The sequence below is a fragment of the Pan paniscus genome, chromosome 8 (genome assembly GCF_029289425.2).
Source record: "Pan paniscus chromosome 8, NHGRI_mPanPan1-v2.0_pri, whole genome shotgun sequence".
NCBI lineage: Eukaryota > Metazoa > Chordata > Mammalia > Primates > Hominidae > Pan > Pan paniscus.
Window position 1 is genome coordinate 113,890,673 of NC_073257.2, and position 22,577 is coordinate 113,913,249.

The 22,577-nt window shown below is 42.1% G+C and overlaps 1 protein-coding gene across 15 annotated transcripts in view; it reads right to left on the bottom strand.

Annotated features, from left to right (window-relative positions):
• ARMH3 (armadillo like helical domain containing 3) overlaps positions 1 to 22,577 on the bottom strand; it is a 212,796-nt gene that overhangs the window by 158,372 nt on the left and 31,847 nt on the right. For 6 of the 15 annotated variants that reach the window (XR_010113275.1, XM_063607863.1, XM_034931349.3 and 3 more), the window contains 10 exons: positions 21,808 to 21,882; positions 21,605 to 21,691; positions 12,772 to 12,921; positions 12,085 to 12,141; positions 10,950 to 10,993; positions 9,844 to 9,904; positions 8,099 to 8,145; positions 7,497 to 7,572; positions 4,666 to 4,759; positions 24 to 125 (listed from right to left, as the gene is read on the bottom strand). Coding sequence is in view for 14 of the 15 variants with exons in the window: in XM_063607863.1 (XP_063463933.1) it covers positions 24 to 125; positions 4,666 to 4,759; positions 7,497 to 7,572; positions 8,099 to 8,145; positions 9,844 to 9,904; positions 10,950 to 10,993; positions 12,085 to 12,141; positions 12,772 to 12,921; positions 21,605 to 21,691; positions 21,808 to 21,882 (793 nt within the window). In the remaining variant the exon portion in view is untranslated. The remainder of the gene's footprint in view (positions 1 to 23; positions 126 to 4,665; positions 4,760 to 7,496; positions 7,573 to 8,098; positions 8,146 to 9,843; positions 9,905 to 10,949; positions 10,994 to 12,084; positions 12,142 to 12,771; positions 12,922 to 21,604; positions 21,692 to 21,807; positions 21,883 to 22,577) is intronic. The other 9 variants (XM_055093311.2, XM_003825509.6, XM_063607865.1 and 6 more) reach the window with 4 other exon arrangements.

The following is a 22,577-nucleotide window of genomic DNA, read 5'->3' on the forward strand; positions in this document are numbered from 1 at the left end:
CCCCCAAAATAGCTATGGCTTACCTTTGGTGTCCTGCATGACAATTGAGCTATACTTTAAAAAGGTTATCAGTAGATTACTGGTCTGTACATCTGCATCCAGTGGGAGTTCCACAGAACTTATAACTGGAATAGAACAGATAAAATGCACTTAGCCTGCAACATATTCCATCTAACACTTCTACCCACATAGCCAATTTGCCAGCAGGCAAAAAAATCACTAAATAAGCTTTTTCCACAACAGAGGGAGGACCAAGTGCTCATCACAAAACTTTTATCTACTCTTCCTAAGCCTGTAGAGCCCCCTTCCTATTCCCCAAATTAAGCCCAGTGACCTGCTCTCCTATCTAGGGCCAGTCTCCAAGAACGGTGCTTTTTCTCCCAACATCCTGGGAAGGGTATGTTGATTCCACTTCCTGCCCCAAGTATCCCCAAAGAGTTTAAGGCCCTTCTTAAAGGAACTTTGATTTCTACCTGAAGGAAAGATCTGTATTGAATATAAATGAGTTTTACTTTGATGGGTCTCCTGCTTGAAATCAGTGAAGATTCCTCCCTAACAAGGAGAAATCTTGCTGAATTTTGAGAACAAGTCTTTAGGCTGGACGTACCCATGATAGAGAGGGGAAAATGTTAAGGCAGAACTATATTCAAATTCTACCACTATTAAGTGGCAGACTTCCCTTCCCCGCTTAAGGGAACTGAAAGTAATAGTAGACTGAAAACAGATGAACAGGTCAAGCGCAGTGGCTCACGCCTGTAATCCCAGCACTTTGGGAGCCCGAGTTGGGCACATCACCTAAGGTCAGGAGTTCGAGGTCAGCCTGGCCAACATGGTGAAACCCCATCTCTACTAAAAATACAAAAATTAGCTGGGCATGGTGGTCGGTGCCTATAATCCCACCTACTAGGGAAGCTGAGGCAGGAGAATTGCTTGAAACCGGGAGGCGGAGGTTGTAGTGAGCCGAGATGGCGCCACTGCACTCCAGCCTGGGTGACACAGCGAGACTCTGTCATAAATAAATAAATAAATAAATAAATAAATAAATAAATAAATAAAAACAGATGAACATTACTGATTGGAACAGCCTGGGAACTGAGTTTTACATACCTAGCTGATGTTTCTAAGAGAAATCCCCCACCCAGTTCTCTGAGCCACAGTCCCAATGAACAATGACAGATAATTGGTCTCTAATGACCAGGGCTGACCCATACAGAACACAGTATTTTCTTTTTTTTTGAGACAGAGTCTCGCTCTGTTGCCCAAGCTAGAGTGCAGTGGTGCCATCTCAGCTCACTGCAACCTCCGTCTCCTGGGTTCAAGCAATTCTCCTGCCTCCGCCTCCCAAATAGCTTGGATTACAGGCACCCACCACCATGCCCAGCTAATTTTTGTATTTTAGTAGAAACAGGGTTTCACCATGTTGGCCAGGCTGGTCTTGAACTCCTGACCTCAAGCAATCCACCCACCTCGGGCCTCCCAAAGTGCTGGGATTAAGGCATGAGCCACTGTGCCCGGCCCAGAACACAGTCTTAATGTAGGCTTCCCAAAATTCTAAGACTTTAAATTAGACTCAGACCTCTTGTTAAGTGCTTTTACACTGCCTAAGACACAATATATAAGTTAAAAGGAGTCTTATAATGGCCCAAAAAAGCTAGAGAATCTATGGCTTTCTGCTACATTTTCAGCCATGAAGACTCAGTTGACTTTGGGATATTACTCATAATATGTATTCATAACCATAACAGATCCCTCTGGAGTTATTACGACATATGCAGAGAACGTTTATTAACAGTGAGAAACATTTGCATTTTATGAACTCATAATAAACAGCAAGCACAACAAAAAGCCTTATGAAAAGAAATCAGCATGCCCAACCCCTGGCTATTTTCCCAGTTAGGCCTCCAAGAGCTAATATAAGACAAATATATTTTTATGTTGAAATACTAAAAGGTTTTAATTCATGTTATGGGTTAATGACCCAAGACTGTCATTTCAAACCACAGCCTGTTTTGAAGCTCAGAACCTGTAATCATCCCTTTGTCCAATACAAGGAGGCACCTAACTGGTAAGTGGGGCTTTTTTCCTGCTCATACACAGCAATAACTGGAAAACTATCTTATATAATATGTAGAAATATAGAAGTATATGTATTTTTAGTTTACCAGAAAGTCCTCTCATGCCAAGGCTGAGTTGTCAAATGTCAAGTCTGAGCTGAGAACAAATGTTATAGCTAAACTGCCGGCTTTTAAAAATATGGCTCTGGTGACATACCTTTAAATATAAGTGGGCTACTGAACACCACTATAATTAAGATCTAAAAATTAAAAACAAGGTTGTAATACTTAGGAACCCTACAGAAGGAAATGAGTTAGGAGACAGGGAAAAGAACAAATAGAACAGAGACAGAATAAAATCCCTCACAAATTAAAATCTTCTTCCTAAGGAAGAGTCATTCCTTGATCTTTGGCTTCATAATTCTTCCCAGCAGCTTTTGTCAAGGGAGACAGTCATTTGAAAGTGGGCTGACTTGATCTTCCCACTAGAAAAAATAAAAGCTCACTGGTTGTAGGTAAGTAAGCACAAATCCTACCATTGCATAATCAAGTGTGTGGGTGGAAGTGTTCACAATGAACAGTTTGAAAGGCAGTTCTCTGAAGCATCCAAACCCCAACATCACATGGAACTGATATATATATATATATATATATATATATATATGTATGTATATATATATACACACACACACACACACACACACACACACACACATATATATATGGCTTTTGATATCCATGGTAACCGGGCAGGCTTCATTCTTAAAGAGAAAGTACTGTATTTCCATTGGGTTATTCTGTGGCCTGAATAAACAGAGACAAGTAGGCAATCCTTACTACTTGCTCCTTCTCAGTAAGATATTTTGGGGCTGGGCATGGTGGCTCATGGGTGTAATCCCAGCACTTTGGGAGCCCGAGGCAGGCGGATCACCTGAGGTCAGGAGTTCGAGACCAGCCTGGCCAATACGGTGAAACCCCATCTCTACTAAAAATACAAAAATTGGCCAGGCGTGGTGGCTCACGCCTGTAATCCCAGCACTTTGGGAGGCCAAGGCAGGCGGATCACGAGGTCAGGAGATCGAGATCATCCTGGCTAACACTGTGAAACCCCATCTCTACTAAAAATACAAAAAATTAGCCGGGCATGGTGGCACACACCTGTAGTCCCAGGGAGGCTGAGGCAGGAGAATCACTTGAACCTGGGAGGTGGAGGTTGCGGTGAGATTGCACCCCTGCACTCCAACCTGGGCAACAGTGCGAGACTCCGTCTCAAAAACAAATAAATAAATAAAAATAAACATACAAAAATTAGCCGGGCATTGTGGTACATGCCTGTAATCTCAGCTACTCAGAAGGCTGAGGCATGAGAATCGCCTGAATCTGGGAGGCAGAGGTTGCAGTGAGCCGAGATCACACTACCACACTCTAGCCTAAATGACAGCGAGACTCTGTCTCAAAAAAAAAAAAAAAAAAAAGATATTTTGGGATTTGGCTTTCAATTCTAAACAGATCCAATTTGCTACCATACATATGACTAACAATGGCACCTCCCTGTCATAGTTCTGTACTGTTTATACTGCCTGGAAATGTTACTGCCACGGGTGGTATATGAAAACTTAAAGGAGAGAAAGAATAAAGAAGGTCATTTCACGTACAAACAGTGGGGAGGCAAAAAGAAAGTATCAAAGTTGGATTGTCTGTACTTCTTTACCAAAACAAGGTCAATCTTTGAGCTACAACATCAAATATTAACATACATTGTTTTTAGGTTACAATATTCCACCAAACACACTCAGCCTATAATAGACCTCAAAATTTTTGGCAAAAATTCATAATTTCTTTTCTGTTGCCTTTTTCTTAGGTTCCAGCCATAAGATTTATGAAGGGGAAATTTTCACCGTTGTTGTCTTGAGGGAGATAAATCTTACATATCCACCAAACTCCCAATTATAATACACTCAAAGCCTGTCCTTTCCAACTGGGAGTGGCTGATAGACACATAACAGTGAGTGAGTGCCAGGTTCACATTCTCATTCATTTATTCAACAAATATTTATTAAGCAAGTACCATGCTGGGCACTATGCTAGGCATATAGTAGTAAACAAAATAGACAAGATCCTGCTTACATGTTTGGGTTCTCAGTCTCTACTCTCACTAATCTTAGGCAAACTGCTTCATTTCTCTGGCCTTAATTCCCTCATTGATCAAATGGTAACATCAGATAACATTACTATTTTACATTCATTTCAGTGCTTTATAATCACAAGGTGACATTTTTCACAAAATATCTCATCTGAGCCTCACAAGGACTCTGAGAGTGTGGCAGGACAGGCATTACTGACCTTGCGGGTCTAGCACTCCATGCCTCTACAACTACTCCCCGAGGAGGAAAAGCTAGAGTTATGTAAGCTTCTTTTACAGAGAAAATCACTGGACTGTCTTTTTCCAAAGTTTTCTTTGGAAATTTAGGAGGCCTGAAGGATAGTACTACAGACAAATTTAGTGGGAAAAATTAACAACTACGTAGGTTCTTTGTTGAACACAGCTATGCTCACTCTGAGAGATCTAAGATCATATTAACCAAGAAAAACAAAGTGGTGGTGGGCTCACCATCAGAGGAAGGCGGTGTGGTCCCAAGTGGTGTGACTGGGGTTGTAGGAGCAGGACTGACAGGGGTCGTCACCAAGCCCATTTCTGGATGGCTCTGAAAAAGATACACAGATGTGTAAGAAAACAGAAAATCCAGTTCTCCCTGAGTATCAAGTGCCTAATACCAATAAGGACTGGTATTCTGGACCTTATAATTTTTTTTTTTTGAGACAGCATCTTGCTATGTTGTCCAAACTGGTCTCGAAATCCTAGGCTCGAGCACTCTCCTGCCTCAGCCTCCTGAGTACGTAGGACTACAGATGCATGCCACTGTGCCCCTAGTCTCATAATTAGAAAGCTCACTGAGGCTGGGCACAGTGGATCACACCCATAATCCCAGCACTTAGGGAGGCCTGGGCAGATCACAAGGTCAGGAGATCGAGACCATCCTGGCCAACACGGTGAAACCCCGTCTCTACTAAAATACAAAAAATTAGCCGGGCATGGTGGTGCATGCCTGTAGTCCCAACTACTCGGAAGGCTGAGGCAGGAGAATCACTTGAACCCAGGAGGCGGAGGTTGCAGTGAGGTGATATCACGCCACTGCACTCCAGCCTGGTGACAGAGCAAGACTCTATCTCAAAAAAAAAAAACAAAAAAAAGAAAAAAAAAGCTGAGAAGGGACTACTTCTGTATTTCGCTCTCATGAGTACTTGATTACGACTGATGCTTGCTAATCTCTAATAAGCTCTGTGTGCTAATTTATCTTAAGCAACTAGGTTCCCATTACATAAGTTTTTCTGTGGCACCACAGACATTTAAAAAAAAAAAAAAAACTGGGGTCAACAAATATACAGGATTATTCTACAAGAGAGCAGAGAACATTTGCAATCCCATCCAGACCCGGGATCTCATCAGATCAACCTAAAACACATCAATAGGCTGTTCTGATAACCACATAATTGACTAGCAGATGTAGATGAGTCAAGGGGATACCAGGTACTATAAAAAGAGCTATTCAGCCGGGTGCAGTGGCTCACACCAGTAATCCCAGCACTTTTGGGAGGCCGAGGCAGGTGGACCATGAGGTCAGGAGATCAAGACCATCCTGGCTAACACGGTGAAACTCTGTCTCTACTAAAAATAAACAACAACAAAAAAATTAGCCAGGTGTGGTGGCAGGCACCTGTAGTCCCAGCTACTCGGGAGGCTGAGGCAGGAGAATGGCGTGAACCCGGGAGGCAGAGCTTGCAGTGAGCAGAGATCGTGCCACTGCACTCCAGCCTGGGTGACAGAGCGAGACTCCATCTCCAAAAAAAAAAAAAAAAAAAAAAGCAAAAGAGCTATTCAGATGGCGGCCTTCCTGTTCCACAACAAACAAAAGTGTGTGTGCCTTCATTGGGAGGCAAAGACATAGTGAGACACCCAGTAGGGACCAAAACAGATGACTCTTCTGTCCCTAACCTTTCTTAGCCATCCCTCCCACATCAGCTCTTGAGAATTAAGCTGAGTGACAGCTGTTTTTAACTTCCCTTTTCTTCCCTAACAGCTTTACCAGCACTTTACCTTCCTCACCTCTTCCTTTAAAATCAGTTATAGGATCTGGAGATCAGATAAGAAACGAGTGAAAATAATAACTAAAGTCTCTATGTTATCAGTCATGAAAACTCTTAAGTGTTCTATGAAGCAGATCTCAAACCAGCATGATGCTTTTTAAGCATGACCTTATTTTTGTGTTAAAATTCAAATCAATAGATTCCATATACATCTACCCTTTGAGAAAAAGCATAAGCAAACTTTCCCTTAAAATAACCCTACATACATATTTTAAACAGTCTGGCTTTAAGATAAAAACACTTTATCAATTTTTTAAAATGGCTTTCATGGACAGCTCTTGAGTTCTTGGTCTACTTTAGTCCTCTTCTATGCCAATTACTGTGGCTATCCCTCAGGCATGTGACCCATCGCTCAGTATTCTGGGGGTATTTTTGTTTGTTTTTTTATTTTGTTTTATTTTGTTATGTTTTGTTTTTATTTTATTTTTTTTTTTGAGACAGAGTCTCGCTCTGTCACCCAGGCTGGAGTGCAATAGCGCGACTTCGGCTCACTGCAAGCTCCGCCTCCCGGGTTCACGTCATTCTCCTGCCTCAGCCTCCCAAGTAGCTGGGACTACGGGCGTCCACCACCACGCCCAGCTATTTTTTTTTTATTTTTTTTTTATTTTTAGTAGAGACAGGGTTTCACCGTGTTAGCCAGGATGGTCTTGATCTCCTGACCTTGTGATCCGCCCACCTCAGCCTCCCAAAGTGCTGGGATTACAGGCGTGAGCCACAGCGCAGGGCCCAGCGCTCAGTATTCTATGACTTCCTTTCAATGTATGTAAACCACGTTATCTGTTAACAGCTAACCTTAACCTGGCCAGGATATTTTTTACTTTTTTCCTCTGGAAATTGGTGAGATAATAAGATGAGTGGCTTGGCCTATTTTATCTCCAGTTGTAATTCCACAGTGGTGTGGAAAGCAGAAAGCCCAATATAAAAATCCACATAGCGGATAATACCAGGGATTTCTAGCGAGCAAAATGAAGTCATGACAATTCATTTGGGTTAACAGGATCAATAAATTGGCCAAAAAAACTAACTTTGCACGTTATTAGACCCATTTCAGCACCAATGGAAACATACATATTTGAGGACAGCAGGAAACAAAGGCAACTGATTCAACTCCTTGTTACTACCACTTACCAATGCAAAGCAGGGTTTAAACAAGTACAGCCAGATAGGCTTTTCAATGGAATTAATCGGTATGAAATTTAGAGAGAAAAAAACACTGGGATTTTTAATGTGACCAACCTGAGCTAATACTGTGATGAAGTTGCGATTTAAATGAACAGCTTCATAAAGTGCCAGAAGAATGGCCTCATTGGTTCTAAAGAAAAAGAGAACAAATTGGAGCGGTTTTTATAGTGGGGGGAGTTAAAACAGTATAACCATGAAGATAAGATTGGATTGCACCCCAGCGCCTCATTATCAATTCCTTTGCATTTCTAAAGTTCCCCTTTACTTGCCATTTGGGCGTATGCAAAAGTGTATAGGCAGGAGTCAGGGCCTTCACTTTAATTCCTTAGGACCAGTTCTCATCTACTTCATTATCTTCCCTCTGTTTTTCCACCTCAACCCAGTTAAGTCCTCAACTGGCTCAGACACCCATCCCTCTTTTGTTTCATTGCAGAGATAGTCTGGCAACAGTTGTTCAGCTTATTGTCGCTCAATACATATGAAAAGCAGAAATTTCTAAGGGTCCATTAATGTTCAAAACCCATGAAACATTTGAAAATCACCAAAAAAGTATGATTCTGTAAAAGATTAGCAGAGGTAACACTGCACACTCTCATATCCAGCAGGACAGCCCACACTAAAGTCCAAGTCACTGCACAAGAATGTCAGGCACTTACTGTACTGAGATTTTCTCATGGGCATCTGCTATGAACATGCTGCCCACCTGTGGAAGAAAAGGGGAATTGCAAACTTATAGCAGGAGGATATGAGAGGAGCTTTATGCCTAGGAAGCCTTTTATCAGTGAAGAAAACAAGCTGCTTCCACCTGGGTAGAACTTGGAACTCTGGGCCATAAGTCACACACACCAAAACCAGCCCACTTTGAAAATCTTAAAAGACTCATAAGTAATAAATGAAATAATGAGAATCCTACTAAATCATCTTGCCTAGTAAATCATCTTGCCTACTAAATCACCTCGCTTTAAAGAAAAAGCCTAGTACTTTTGTCCAACTCTCCTTTTCAGTGTGTAAGTTTAGTCCCTCTGACAATTAACCTACACATCTTCATCACTCTGTATCTTTCCTAGAAGTTGCTTATTTGAAGTCAGAAACTAACTTAGGAAAAACTTCACAGGAAGCAGGCTGACTTCAACCAACATAAAGCTATCTTTGGGAACAATATTCAGGTTTCAGACCAAAGCTGTCTATATGAGATCCACTCTCCATTTTTCAGATAACAAAAACTTTAGTTTGTGTCCTAGTCAGAGCAAGTGAATAAGTACATGGAGTAGGCTGCCTCTAATGTGTATGATAACAGAAGCACTAAGATGCCTACCCCCACTAAAAAATACCTCTTCCACCTCCTTAATTATGCTTGAAACTATACACAAACCTATGCTCCTAGAGCTTCATGTGTTTGGTACAAAACTTTCTGAAAACTTGACTGAAAGGCAGAGCTATCTGGGAGCAGTATAATTGTATCTAATTCATTTAATCAAACACCAGTACAAAACTCATACTTCTCTAGCCCCTGAGAGACTTCACTCATTTACATTTTGGAGTTAAAGAGTTTATCAGGCCCCTTCCTGAGAACAGGCTGAGAAGGCAGAAGGAACAATTCGTAAGCAGTGGGGGAAAAAGAATTGCAGAAGTGGAGGAGGAGAGGGGGCAACTACTTCTTGCAACTAACCAAAAAATTGTCTTGCCCTAGAGCTGAATACTTGGATAATAATGCCCAGAAGACAGACTTTCTGAATCTGCCTAGATTCTAGAATCTCCTAGATTTATCTCTTCAAAATCAGTCCCAGATTATCTGGTACCAAATGCCAAGAAACCTTGCCCTGGAGTCTTGCCAGCTGGACCAATAACTTCCCTAAAATTCAGACCTCTAAGCCCAAACCCTAAGCTATTAGAAGAGTGGCACAGATCTACTGCACGATCGCTCAACCCTAGGACCAGCTATGAGGATCAAACAGCCATGGCAGACAGCAAAGGAGCATTCAGGAGAGCACTCAGATCCAAACCCTACTATACCGTGTTCCACAAGGTCAGTGCCTAAACGGAGCCAACTCTTTAGGAAGCAAATTCTGGCTTAATGTGTACCTTTTCTTTAGCCTTTAAAAAATTAATTAATTAATTAATTAATGTGGAAAAACTAAGTGCCAGAGAAACCAAAGCTCTCCTTTCCCCATCTCACTTGGTTTTGAATCTCACTAAAGGTACATCAAAAGTGGGGATTCAAAAAAAAAAGAAAGAAACTCAGTAAAGGAAATACACTCCCCAAGAAAATCTGCTCTGAGCAGCCTCTCTCTTGTCTCATGCCATCACTTCAAATATCTGAACTTCGGAGCCCGATTTGTCCACCCCTGCAGACCACACTGTTTCTGTTTTTTTCAGGAGAAAAAAAAAAAGCAGGACTTACCATATTTGTTAAAGCAGAGAAAAAACCACTTTGGTGTTCTTCTTCCTTGTCTTTATACTGCCTAAACAAAAAGAACTAAATTCAACTTTAGGATTGTTTATCAATTATGTCTTTGTCCTTGACATTTGGGGTAATCAGGGCAGAGCACTCTTAAAATTCTCTGACTCCAGAAAACTAAAGCATTATGACAATCAAGCATCATGACAATCCCTGCAAGCTAAGAGTCACCTGTCTGCTCTTGAGGTAGTGTGTACCAAAATGCCTGGCTACTTTGGGAGAGACTTAGACTTAGAAAGCAGGCTGCAAAAGTGCCCTAACATATAGCTGATCCAGTTACTTTTCAAACAATCTATTACTTGAAAAGTGTGACAGTAAAATTACTTTAGGGCTACAACACTGAAAATCTTGTTTCTTTTTAAAGGAGGAGGAAGGAAATCAGTAAACTAAACTCTCTGCAGAGATGGGACAGATTTGAAGTTCTGATACCCAATTGTGTGTGAGAAAAGTCTAGAGAGGAGCATGAAAGATCCTGCCTGGCCCTTGCCAGAATTAGGGATACTTCTGGTTTCCATTCACTAATGTCAGATCCTTCCAGCAAAAGGGAAAGCAAGCATCAATGAAGGGAGCCCCCAGGAGAAACAGGGATGGGAAGTTGAGGTTCATTCCCAATAAATAAGAAACATCTGTCAAACTAGGGCTACCTAATACACTTTCTCCTTTTATATATTTTTTAAGATAACAAAAAAGCAGTCTCCACAACCTTTTTTACATGGAAAATACTTGTATGATACACTGGACTAAATGGAAGTGCCCACTTGTGGCTGAAGACTAGTTAAAATGCTCTGTAATAAAATACCAAAAGTTGCAAAGGAATGTGCCTAACTGCCTAAAGAGACACTAATCTGGTGGCTACTTTTCCCCTGGTGTTAAAAACAATCCCTGCTAAGGCCATCAAGCAAAGCTAGAGCAAATACATCTGCCAGGGGCTGTACATCTGAATACTCTTAGACTAGGTAAGGGAATTTGACCCAAGAACTCTAACAAAACTCTAACAACCAATTCAAATGAAAATCAGACCCCCTTCCATTCTGGAAAGGTGGACTTACCTGTTGTACTCAGATAAAGCCTGAGCAATTACAAGTCCCATTCCCTAGAAGGGAAAAGATAGCACAGGTGAAATAAGACAGTAGCCTTTGGGAGTTGGTGATGATGCTAGAACAAGGTCAGAAAGAACACTAATTAGCCCAAGAAGTCCTGCCTGAAAGTTGGCGACAAGGACAGAAATTCTGAGAGGCACTGTCAAAGCATCAAAAGGAAGTTCTTTGGGAAGACTTTTCGTATCTAATTATCTTAATGTTCCCAGGTACAATTAAAATGGATTATCAAGCGGTGAAACAGACCAGCCCAGATTGTTGACAATTTCACTGGGATCATTTTCACTTTGAAAGAGAAGATCCAGTTAGAATCTTCAAACAAAAAGCCCTCAAATGTCTCCAAAACAGTCACAGCAAGGTGACAATGAGTCCATGCTAAATGAAGGTGCACATAGATAAGCCACTTTCTTTAAAGCCACAGGAATGTAAAGGCAAGTAGCACTCAATAAATGTTAAAGTGACTTATCAACTTTCCCCCAGAACCTGTGATGCATAACACAAAGATCAATTAAGGCCACAGCATGAATCACATGTGCATTTTTTTCATAAAGGAAATTGGAAAGAAGGAATAGGGTACGATGGAAAGGGAATAAAGCAAGACACCTGGTCATCTTCTTCCTCCCTATATTCAGAGATCAGATGTTATTTCCCAAACTTTCAAGGATACATATAGTAGATACAGATCATCCCCCTGTTTCAGTTTCACAAAGTCAGGCTATAAATACTATCTGGCTAGTTCTAAAAGAAGGAATCTCCCATCATTTAGTCATCTAAGCTTTCTTATTCTTGAATGTGTAATTTATTGACATCGTAGGATAATCAACTTCAGCACACTATAACATGAAACATAACCACTTCATCATGATTAGCAAGCAAATGTCCCCTCAAATCTTCCTTCCATGATAATAAGTCAGAAGACAGTAAAACGGTAGCACTGACGCACTAAAAAGAAATATTAATTCCCTCTCTATAACCGGATGAAATTGACAGAATAGCTCTCTGCTCTCTGTTCTAAATGTACTTTCACTGAAAGTAATACCATTGAATGCAAATAAGTAAGACAATACACAAGGATCCAGATACTCACATTGAGTGTGGCCTCATCATCCACGATAGACAGCTTCACAATATAAGGATTCACAGACTGTTAAATAAGAGAAGAGACTCCAGGTAAGTCTGACCTAGTTAAGAAAGCCCGTTAGCTATCTTTAAAGTGTTAACAAAAATGCTTCCATAAGGCCCTCTCTCTACAGTGATGCTCCTGATACACAGTCCCAATCCATATTGCCTGCTGACTCCTCCCATTTCCAGTTAATTTTTCAGTGTGTCTGGGCATTCATCAAGTGTACACACAAATACACATACACACCTCAGTTCTGTTCTACCATTAGGCTAAATCAGTGCAGGCCCTATGTCCATCACTTCTACGATCTTTCCCTCTTACTTGCATCTAAAAAGTAAGTGAGTGCTCCACAACACTCATTTTGTCCTACCCTACCAATAATTTACTAAGTCCATACAGATAGCTGTCTTTTGGGGAACATAAAAGCTTCTTGCCATAAGGCACATATTTATAAGTTGCTAACTTACATTTTCATCCCAAAGGCTCCCTAACCATTTCACAAACTATATGCAAGGACTGATTCACCCACCCGTAAAGCAAAGCCACCTTGGGGTGGAAAGTGGCAGCTGCTTAACAGCCAGAGAGGTCATTTATGGAGATCTGATACCCAAATAACACTGCAGGGAGAACTGAAAAAAAGGATGTAATTACCCAAACAACAATCTGGTCAGGACACTGGCATTTAATGATTGTCCCATCACTTAGAGCACTGGAAGAGTTCTTGGGTTTTTCCAGACCCAATCTCAGTTGGGCAGCATAAATGGTCATATATTTAAACTCATAAAGCAACTGGATCATCTCCTACAAGGGGAATGAGAACCAATGACCTCTCCTTACACCTATGGGATGTGAGGAAAAATTTCATATAAATCAGGCACCAATTCTAATCCAAGAGAGGCAAGGAACAATAGTTCTCAGACTGGCAGTTTCTACAGCTACCAAAAAAACTCATAACTAAGAAACTTGAAAACCCAACTGAAAGGCTCATTCCCCACACAGACCTATTTAACCAAGCTTCTGAGGGCATCTTTCGCATGTCAACTGGGAACAGAGAAAGAGACAGCTTTGCTTTCTTAACAGCCCAAATGTTTATAAGGTTTAATGCAACACAACTTAAGGGGTAAAACCCACTCCATTTGTTACTTGATCTGACAGAAGGAAGGCTCTCAACATTTCTTCCTATAACCAACAGTCAAATTCTGCTGATTCTACAGACCTCAAGGAAGCTCCCAGGCAAGTGGGTCCTTGGAAAAGAAAATCAAGCAAAATCAGCTGACTTAGATATGCTGCCATGATGAGAGTAACACTAGAAAGAGCAGACCACTATTTCTTGGCATAATTTTTGAAGGTTCTAGTCACCCAAAAGTTTAAGGTTTTGGGATTTTTTTTTTTTTTTTTGAGACGGAGTTTTGCTCTTGTTGCCCAGGCTGGAGTGCAATGGCATGATCTCAGCTCACCGCAACCTCTGCCTCCCAGGTTCAAGTGATTCTCCTACCTCAGCCTCCTGAGTAGCTGGGATTACAGGCATGTGCCACCACGCCCAGCTAATTTTGTATTTTTAGTAGAGACAGGGTTTCTCCATGTTGGTCAGGCTGGTCTCAAACTCCTGACCTCAGGTGATCCGCCTGTCTCGGCCTCCCAAAGTGCTGGGAATACAGGCGTGAGCCACTGCACCCAGCCTGTTTTAGGTTTTAATTGGGGTCATCTGATTTCCAAGCAAACGTTTGCATTCTAGTTCTTCTGCTTATTAATTGTGACGAATTAGGCACATAAAGCTAAGTTTCTATTTCCTCATCTGTAAAATGAGGATATAGATTGAGTATCTCATCTAAAATGCTTTAGGGCTGGGCACGGTGGCTCATGCCTGTAATCCTAACACTTTGGTAGGCCAAGGTGGGAGGATCACTTGAGCCCAGGAGTTCAAGACCAGCTTGGGCAACATGGCAAAACCCTATCTCTACAAAAAATTTAAAAAGTTAGCCAGGCATAGTGGCACATGCCTGTAGTCCCAGCTACTCGGAAGGATGAAGTGTGAGGATCACTTGAGTCCAGGAGGTCAAGGCTGCAGTGAGCTGTGATCACGTCCTTCCACTCCAGCCTGGGTAACAGAGTGAGACCCTGTCTCGATCAATCAATCAAACAAACATTTGGGATAGAAGTACTTAGGATTTTGGATTTTTTTTTTAACATTTTGGAATATGTGCATTACACTTTGCTGTTAAGCATCCCTAATCCAAAAATCTGAAATGCTCCAATGAGCATTTCCTTTGAGTGTCATGTTGGTATTCAAAAAGTTTCAGATTTGGGGGCATTTTGAATTTCAGATTTTCAGATAAGAAATGGTCAACCTGTATTTTTTCTCCTGGGGTTGCTAAAAGGCTTAAATGAAGTAAGACACATCAAATCCTTAGCACAATACCTGGTACATGCTAAAGGCTTAATAATTGGTACAGGTAGCTGTGTGTTTTCCTCTTTTACATTATTATCACATTCAAAGGAAAGCTCTTTAGGAAAAAGGGCAGTGTGGGGAGAAAAGGAACAACTTAATTAGACATAAAAAACAATGTGTTAATTTCTGAGAAATGTCATGCTCTAGGAAACAGTTGGGATCTGAGTCACTTCATCTCAGGAGACTTGGCCAGCCTAGAAAGCCAGGATCTTATGTTGTGAAAATTTCTATTTTACCAGAGGCCGATTATTTAAACTATACCACTGTTGTACTGGTCACTTTTTAAAACTGGAGGAAATCTACTTTTCATCCACAAGACAGAATTACAAAATCTGTGAGTCTTCACAGTATCACTCTACTAGGGTCCTGCCTTTATTTGATTGCAGGTACACTTAACGTTTTCCATTGCTCTTCCCTAGACCTTTTTTGGGGGCTCTTTTGTCTTTTTGGATGAAATGATTAAAATGGAACACATTACTTGAAGTGAGGAAGAACTACACATTTACTACATGGTATCTTTTCTATCACTTTTATTGCTTAAGTCCAACAACTTCTTCACTTTCTCTGTGCTTAGTTGGGTACCCAACCTCTCTGTGCCTCGGTACCTTTCTGGAAAGGTTACAACTTACCCCATTGGTCATGAGATTGATTGTACTGGTGGCTAGAATGCTATTCTCCCCAGCACACTGTCTCATGCTAGTTTGCACAGAATTTCACCAGCTTTGGTTTTGCTGTGTTCATCTGGAATTCTTCACGTTCTTGTCAAAAACCTTCCTACTCCATGATCACCAGGCTTCCTTAATGGTTTCTGGTGAATGATTTATATCAAAAGCTGCAAAGCCCAGATAAATTAGGCCCACCAGCTTGCCCTTGCCCACTACATTAATTCTTCTGGGGGCTTCTGAAAGACTAGAGATGCATACTTCATTCCAGAAATATGATTCTCTCCAGTTCCTTGGCCATGTCCAATATTTCAGACTGACATTTCAGAGAGCCCTACTGAGCTGAGCCAGGATTTGGATCACAATCAGTGAAGCCAAGCCATTGCCTCAGAGTGGACTGCATCCAGTAGAATGTTCCAAAAATATTCATTACTGATGATAGTGTGTTCCTATCACATATAACCCTCACCTCTCTTTAACTATCCTCAGCATTTTTCCACAGCTATTTTTCTTGCTGTGGTAATGAGGCCCCAGAGGCTATTACACATGACAGAGATCAAAATGGCTACCATGCCAGCCCCTCCAGATCATCAGTAAAATACGTGTTGGGAATAAATTTCATATTTATTAGGAGCTCTACCCACCATTCATCAGTTCCTCCAAGACAATGAAAACAATCAGATCCTGGAATTTATAACACATTCACATTGCTCTGCATATTCTAGTCCCTCTTTAAGTATTCCTTTCTCACGGCCTCCCCTTCTTCCATATCTCTTCTTATAAGAATAAGCTCCAGATTTTGTGTTACCCATCACTTTCAACCCGGCCAAATAAAGCCTAACTAGGAATCATATCAAAAATCACTAGGTGAAGATCCAGAAGCTCAAAAAAGAAAATTCTCTCTCCAGCTGGCCCAGTTCTCACAGTACTGCTATTTATTAAGTGAAGAAAGTCAGGTTGCCTCAGTGCAGCTCCTGACTTTTGGGTTCAGTAATGTACTCCTAGTTACCAGGACTCAGTGCCAAATGCTTCCTACTCCTCAAAAGCAATCTCCAATGAAGCCCCCGGTCTTCCTTGAGTGGTCCCCTTCCTTTTCTGTGTATTCTGCCTTTTGAAGGGAATCAAATATATGTGCCAACCCAAGTATAAATCTCTGGGTTCTGCTCTTCATCTCAAAAACCTATAAATCTGCACCTTGATTAATTCAGGGGCAAAAAGAACTCCAGAACTCATATGAATAAGGCACTGTCTTCAATTTTTCATTAAAATCAGAAGGAGTTTCTAGGCCAACAGCGATACTTACATAAGCAGATTTCATAAGAAGATGTGATACACAGTGATGTGCTACATAAGGACATTTTGGTCCATAATGGACTGCATATACTATGGTGGTCCCATGAGATTATAATGGAACTGAAAAATCCCTATAACCTAGTGACATTTTAGCCATTATAACATAGTGCAACGCATTCATTACTCACATATTTGTGGTGATAATGGTGTAAAGAAACCTACTGTGCTGCCAGTCATATAAAAGTGTAGCACATACAATTATCAGCCAGGCACGGTGGCTCACTCCTGTAATCCCAGCAATTTGGGAGGCTGAAGTGGGCAGATCACTTGAGGTCAGGAGTTTGAGACCAGCCTAAATAATATGGTGAACTCCATCTCTATCAAAAATACAAAAAAATTAGCTGGGCATGGTGGCGCATGCCTGTAGTCCCAGCTGCTCAGGAGGCTGAGGCAGGAGGATCATTAGAGCCCGGGAAACAGAGGTTGCAGTGAGCCAAGATCATGCCATTGCACTCCATCCTGGGCAACGGAGTGAGACTCCGTCTCAAAAAAAAAAAGTATAACACATACAATCATGTATAGTACCTACTACTTGATAATGACAATAAACGACTATGTTACTGGTTTATGTATTTACTATACTATACTTTTTTTTTTGAGATGGAATTTTGCTCTTTCACTCAGGCTGGAGTGTAGTGGTGCGATCTCAGCTCACTGCAACCTCCACCTCCTGGGTTCAAGCAACTCTTGTGCATCAGCCTCCCAAGTAGTTGGGATTACAGGTGCACACCACCATGCCCAGCTAATTTTTGTATTTTTAGTAGAGATCGGGTTTTGCCATGTTGGCCAGGCTGGTCTCAAACTCCTGACCTCATGTGATCCACCCACCTCAGCCTCCCAAAGTGCTGGGATTACAGGCATAAGCCACCACACCCAGCCTATACTATACTTTTTATTGTTATTTTCTAGTGTACTCCTTCTACTTATTTAAAAAAAAAAAAGTTAACTGTAAAACAGCTGAAGGCAGGTCCTTGAGCAGGTATTCCAGAGGAAGGCATTATTATCATACGAGGTAACAGCTTCATGTGTATTATTTCCCTAAAGATCTTCCAAATGTGGAGGTGAAAGACAGTGATATTGATCATCTGGACCCTGTATAGGCCTATGCTAATTTGCGTGTGTGTGTCTCAGTTTTTAACTAAAAAGTTTTAAAAATTGTTTAACTAAAAAAAGCTGGGCCAGGCGCGGTGGCTCACGCCTGTAATCCCAGCACTTTGGGAGGCCGAGGCGGGCGGATCACAAGGTCAGGAGATCGAGACCATGCTGGCTAACATGGTGAAACCCCGTCTCTACTAAAAATACAAAAAAATTAGCCGGGCGTGGTGGCGGGCACTTGTAATCCCAGCTACTCCGGAGGCTGAGGCAGGAGAATGGCATGAACCCAGGAGGCAGAGCTTACAGTGAGCCGAGATCACGCCACTGCACTCCAGCCTGGGAGACAGAGTGAGACTCTGTCTCAAAAAAAAAAAAAAAAAAAAAAAAAAAGCTTATAGAATAAAGATATATTCTTTTTATTCTTTAGGAGGCCAAGGCAGGTGGATCACGTGAGGTCAGGAGTTTGAGACCAGCCTGGTCTCAAACATGTCAAACATGTCATCTCAAACATCACAAAATATAGTACAATGTGTTTGTGTTTCAAGCTAAATGTTATTACAAAAGAGTTAAAAAGCTTTAAAAAATGTTTAAAGTTTATAAAGTAAAACAGTTACAGTAAGTTAATTTACTATTGAAGAAAGAAAAAATTTAATAAATTTAACGTAGCCTAAGTATACAATGTTTATCAAGTCGATAGTTGGCCAGGCACGGTAGCTCACACCTGTAATCCCAGAACTTTGGGAGGCCAAGGCAGGCAGATCACTTGAGGTCAGTTCAAGACCAGCCTGGCCAACATGGTAAAACCCTGTCTCTACTAAAAATACAAAAATTAGCCGAGCACGGCCGGGCGCGGTGGCTCACACCTATAATCCAAGCACTTTGGGAGGCCGAGGCGGGTGGATCACGAGGTCAGGAGATCGAGACCATCCTGGCCATCCTAGCTAACACGGTGAAACTCCGTCTCTACTAAAAATACAAAAAAATTAGCCAGGCATGGTGGCGGGCGCCTGTAGTCCTAGCTACTTGGGAGGCTGAGGCAGGAGAATGGCGTGAACCCAGGAGGCGGAGCTTGCAGTGACCCGAGATCGCACAACTGCACTCCAGCCTGGGCGACAGAGTGAGACTCCATCTCAGAAAAAAAAAAAAAAAAAAATTAGCCGAGTATTGTGGCAGGTGCCTGTAATCCCAGCTACTCAGGAGGCTAAGGCAGGACAATCACTTGAACCTGGGAGGCAGAGATTGCAGTGAGATTGCACCACTGCACTACAGCCTGGGCAACAGACTAAGACTCTGTCTCAAAAAAAAAAAAAAAAAAAAAAAAGTCTATAGTAGTATACAGTAATGTCCTAGGCCTTCACATTCACTCACCACTCACTCAGACTCACCCAGAGCAATTTCCAGTCCTGCAAGCTCCATTCATAGTAAGTGCCCTATTCAGGTGTATGATTTTTTTACAGTTTTTTTCATGTTTCATGAAGATCAACAACTATTTTATATCTTTTATACCATACCTTTTCTAGGTTTAGGTTTTGTGTGTGTGTTTGTTTTTGAGACAGGATCTGGCTTTGTCACCCAGGCTGGAGTGCAGGGGCGTGACATCAGCTCACTGTAACCTCCACCTCCTGGGCTCAAGCCTCCCTCCCACCTCAGCCTCCTGAGTAGCTGAGACTTCAGGCATGTGCCACCATGCTGGGCTAATTTTTGTATTTTTAAAAATATAGATGGAGTTTTGCCATGTTGGCCAGGCTGGTCTCGAACTCCTGGGCTCAAGCAATCCACTAGCCTTAGCCTCCCAAAGTGCTGAGATTACAGGCGTAAGCTACCGTCCCCAGCCTTAGATTTTTTTTTTTTTTAAAGACAGGGTCTCACTATGTCACCCAGACTGGAGTGCAGTGGTATAATCATGGCTCACTGTAGCCTCAAACTCCTGGGCTCAAGCAATCCTCCTGCTTCAGCCTCTCAAGTAGCTGAGACTACAGATGCGTATCACCACAACCAGCTAATTTTTTTTTTTTTTTTTTGAGACGGAGTCTCGCTCTGTCACCCAGGCTGGAGTGCAGTGGCGCAATCTCCGCTCACTGCAAGCTCCGCCTCCTGGGTTCACACCATTCTTCTGCTTCAGCCTCCCGAGTAGCTGGGACTACAGGCGCCTGCCACTACGCCCGCCTAATTTTTGTATTTTTAGTAGAGACGGGGTTTCACTGTGTTAGCCAGGATGGTCTCCATCTCCCAACCTCGTGATCCACCCACCTCAGCCTCCCAAAGTGCTGGGATTACAGGCATAAGCCATCGTGCCTGGCCAACCAGCTAATTTTTAAATTTTTTTTTGTAGAGACTGTCTTACTATTTGAGTAAGACTGGTCTCAAATTCCTGGCCTCAAGCGATCCTCCCACCTCAGCCTCCCAAAGCACTAGGATTACAGGTGTGAATCACCATGCCCAGCCTAGATATGCTTAAATACATAAATAATTACTATTGTGTTATAATTGCCTACAGTATTCAATATAGTCATACACTATCCAGGTTTGCAGCCTAGGAGAAATAGGCTATATCATGCAGCCTAGGTATGTAGTAGGCTATACCATCTAAATTTGTATAAAGACACTCTCTCATGTTCACGACAACAAAACCGCCTAATGACACATTTCTCAGAATGTATCCTTGTTAAGTGACACATGACCACAAAAAAATCAAATCTTTCTTAACAGATGAACTAGGTCAGTGGTTCTCAATCTTGGGCTAATCATCATACTCAATAGGGGAACTTAAAAAAAAACAACTAAAAAATACAAAAAATTAGCCGGGCATGGTGGTGGGCGCCTGTAGTCCCAGCTACTGGGGAGGCTGAGGCAAGAGAATGGCGTGAACCCAGGAGGCGGAGCTTGCAGTGAGCCAAGATCACACCACTGCACTCCAGCCTGGGCGACAGAGCGAGACTCTGTCTTAAAAAAAAAAAAAAAAAATTTCCAGGTTCCTGTTTCCCCCAGAACCAAAAGACTGATTTACTGTGTCCAGGATAAGATCCAGAATTTTTTTCTTTTTTTCTGAGATGGAGTCTCACTCTGTCACCCAGGCTGGAGTGCAGTGGTGCAATCTGGGCTCACTGCAAACTCCGCCTCCCGGGTTCATGCCATTCTCCTGCCTCAGCCTCCCAAGTAGCTGGGACCACAGGCGCACACTGCCACACCCAGCTAATTTTTTGTATTTTTAGTAGAGACGGGGTTTCACCGTGTTAGCCAGGATGGTCTCGATCTCCTGACCTCGTGATCCACCCACCTCGGCCTCCCAAAGTGCTGGGATTACAGGCGTGAGCCACCGTGCCCGGCCGAAATTTTTTCTTTTTAAAAAGTTCTAGGCCAGGTGCGGTGGCTCACGCCTGTAATCCCAGCACTTTGGGAGGCCAAGGTGGGCAGATCACCTGACATTGGGAGTTTGAGACCAGCCTGACCAACATGGAGAAACCTATCTCTACTAAAAATACAAAATTAGCAGGGCATGATGCCACATGCCTGTAATCCCAACTACTTGGGAGGCTGAGGCAGGAGAATTGCTTGAAGCCGGGAGGCGGAGGTTACGGTGAGCCAAGATCGTGCCATTGCACTCCAGCCTGGGCAACAAGAGCGAAATTCCGTCTCAAAAAAAAAAAAAAAAGTTCTTAGGTGATTCTAATAAGCTGGGTATGGGAATCACTACATTAGGGCGTACTTACTCACTTCATTAGAAGTTGCATCACAGGATTCCTTTAAACAACTAGATCCTCTGCCCCATGCATTTAATATAGGATTTTTAGAATCTGGATTATCAAAATTAATCAATATACCATTTACCAAGAACGTCTTCTACATTAAGCAAAGTCCTTTAGGAGAGGCCACATTTAAGAAGATTATAGGCAGATAACAACTGTCCACTAAGGAGCCCAGTTACCTCATATTTTCTATAGTTCACCAGCAAAGCCAAGAGGACGACAGCATCATACCCATGCTCCCTACGACTTGGGGGATGGGAAAGTATCTGTAACAAGAACCAAAAATGCATGAGACTGCTAACTCCTGGTTCCTGAGAACACAGAGAAAATTTGAAGAGGTGGTTTACCCCAAAGAGAGGAGGTAACAAGGGAATTGACCTACCTGTAAAATTGCTTCAAATATGCTGTTGATCATTACATACTCGAGAATAGTGTTCTGGCTGATGTTATCTGTCACCTGAATGTAATAAAAGGCTTTTTAAAGTCTGTTCTGAGGTATTCTGATATCTTGTGTAATCTCCTCCCCTAACATCTAAGACAAACAAAAATATTAAAATATTTCTACTAGATAACTTAGCTGACCTTTCACAAGTGCCCCTTAAGTCATGAGAGTCTGAATAGACAACATAAGGGTAGGAAATCAGCAAGTTAAAACTTCCTAAGTCTTTGAACTCCTCATTGTTTCTCTCATATCCTCACACATGCATTCGCTTAACAGTTTCTTGGGTTTCATTCCTCAAGTGCACAGGAAGAGGTTTATGAATGCAGAAGTCTTCAAGAGGTGGCAGGGAAAGGGACCCTCCTAAAGTAAATAATCAACACCCCACCCTCCTTCCACTAGAAATACAGGCAGCCTACAGTTATAAAATCAAAACTACCTGAGCGCAGTGGCTCACGCCTGTAATCCCAGCACTTAGGGAGGCTGAAGTGGGTGGATCACGAGGTCAGGAGTTCAAGACCATCCTGGCCAACATGGTGAAACCCCATCTCTACTAAAAATACAAAAATTAGCCAGGTGTGGTTGTACATGCCTGTAATCCCAGCTACTCGGGAGGCTGAGGCAGGAGAACTGTTCAAACCCGGAAGATGGAGGTTGCAGTGAGCCAGGATCATGCCATTGCACTCTCCAGCCTAGGCGACAGAGCAAGACTC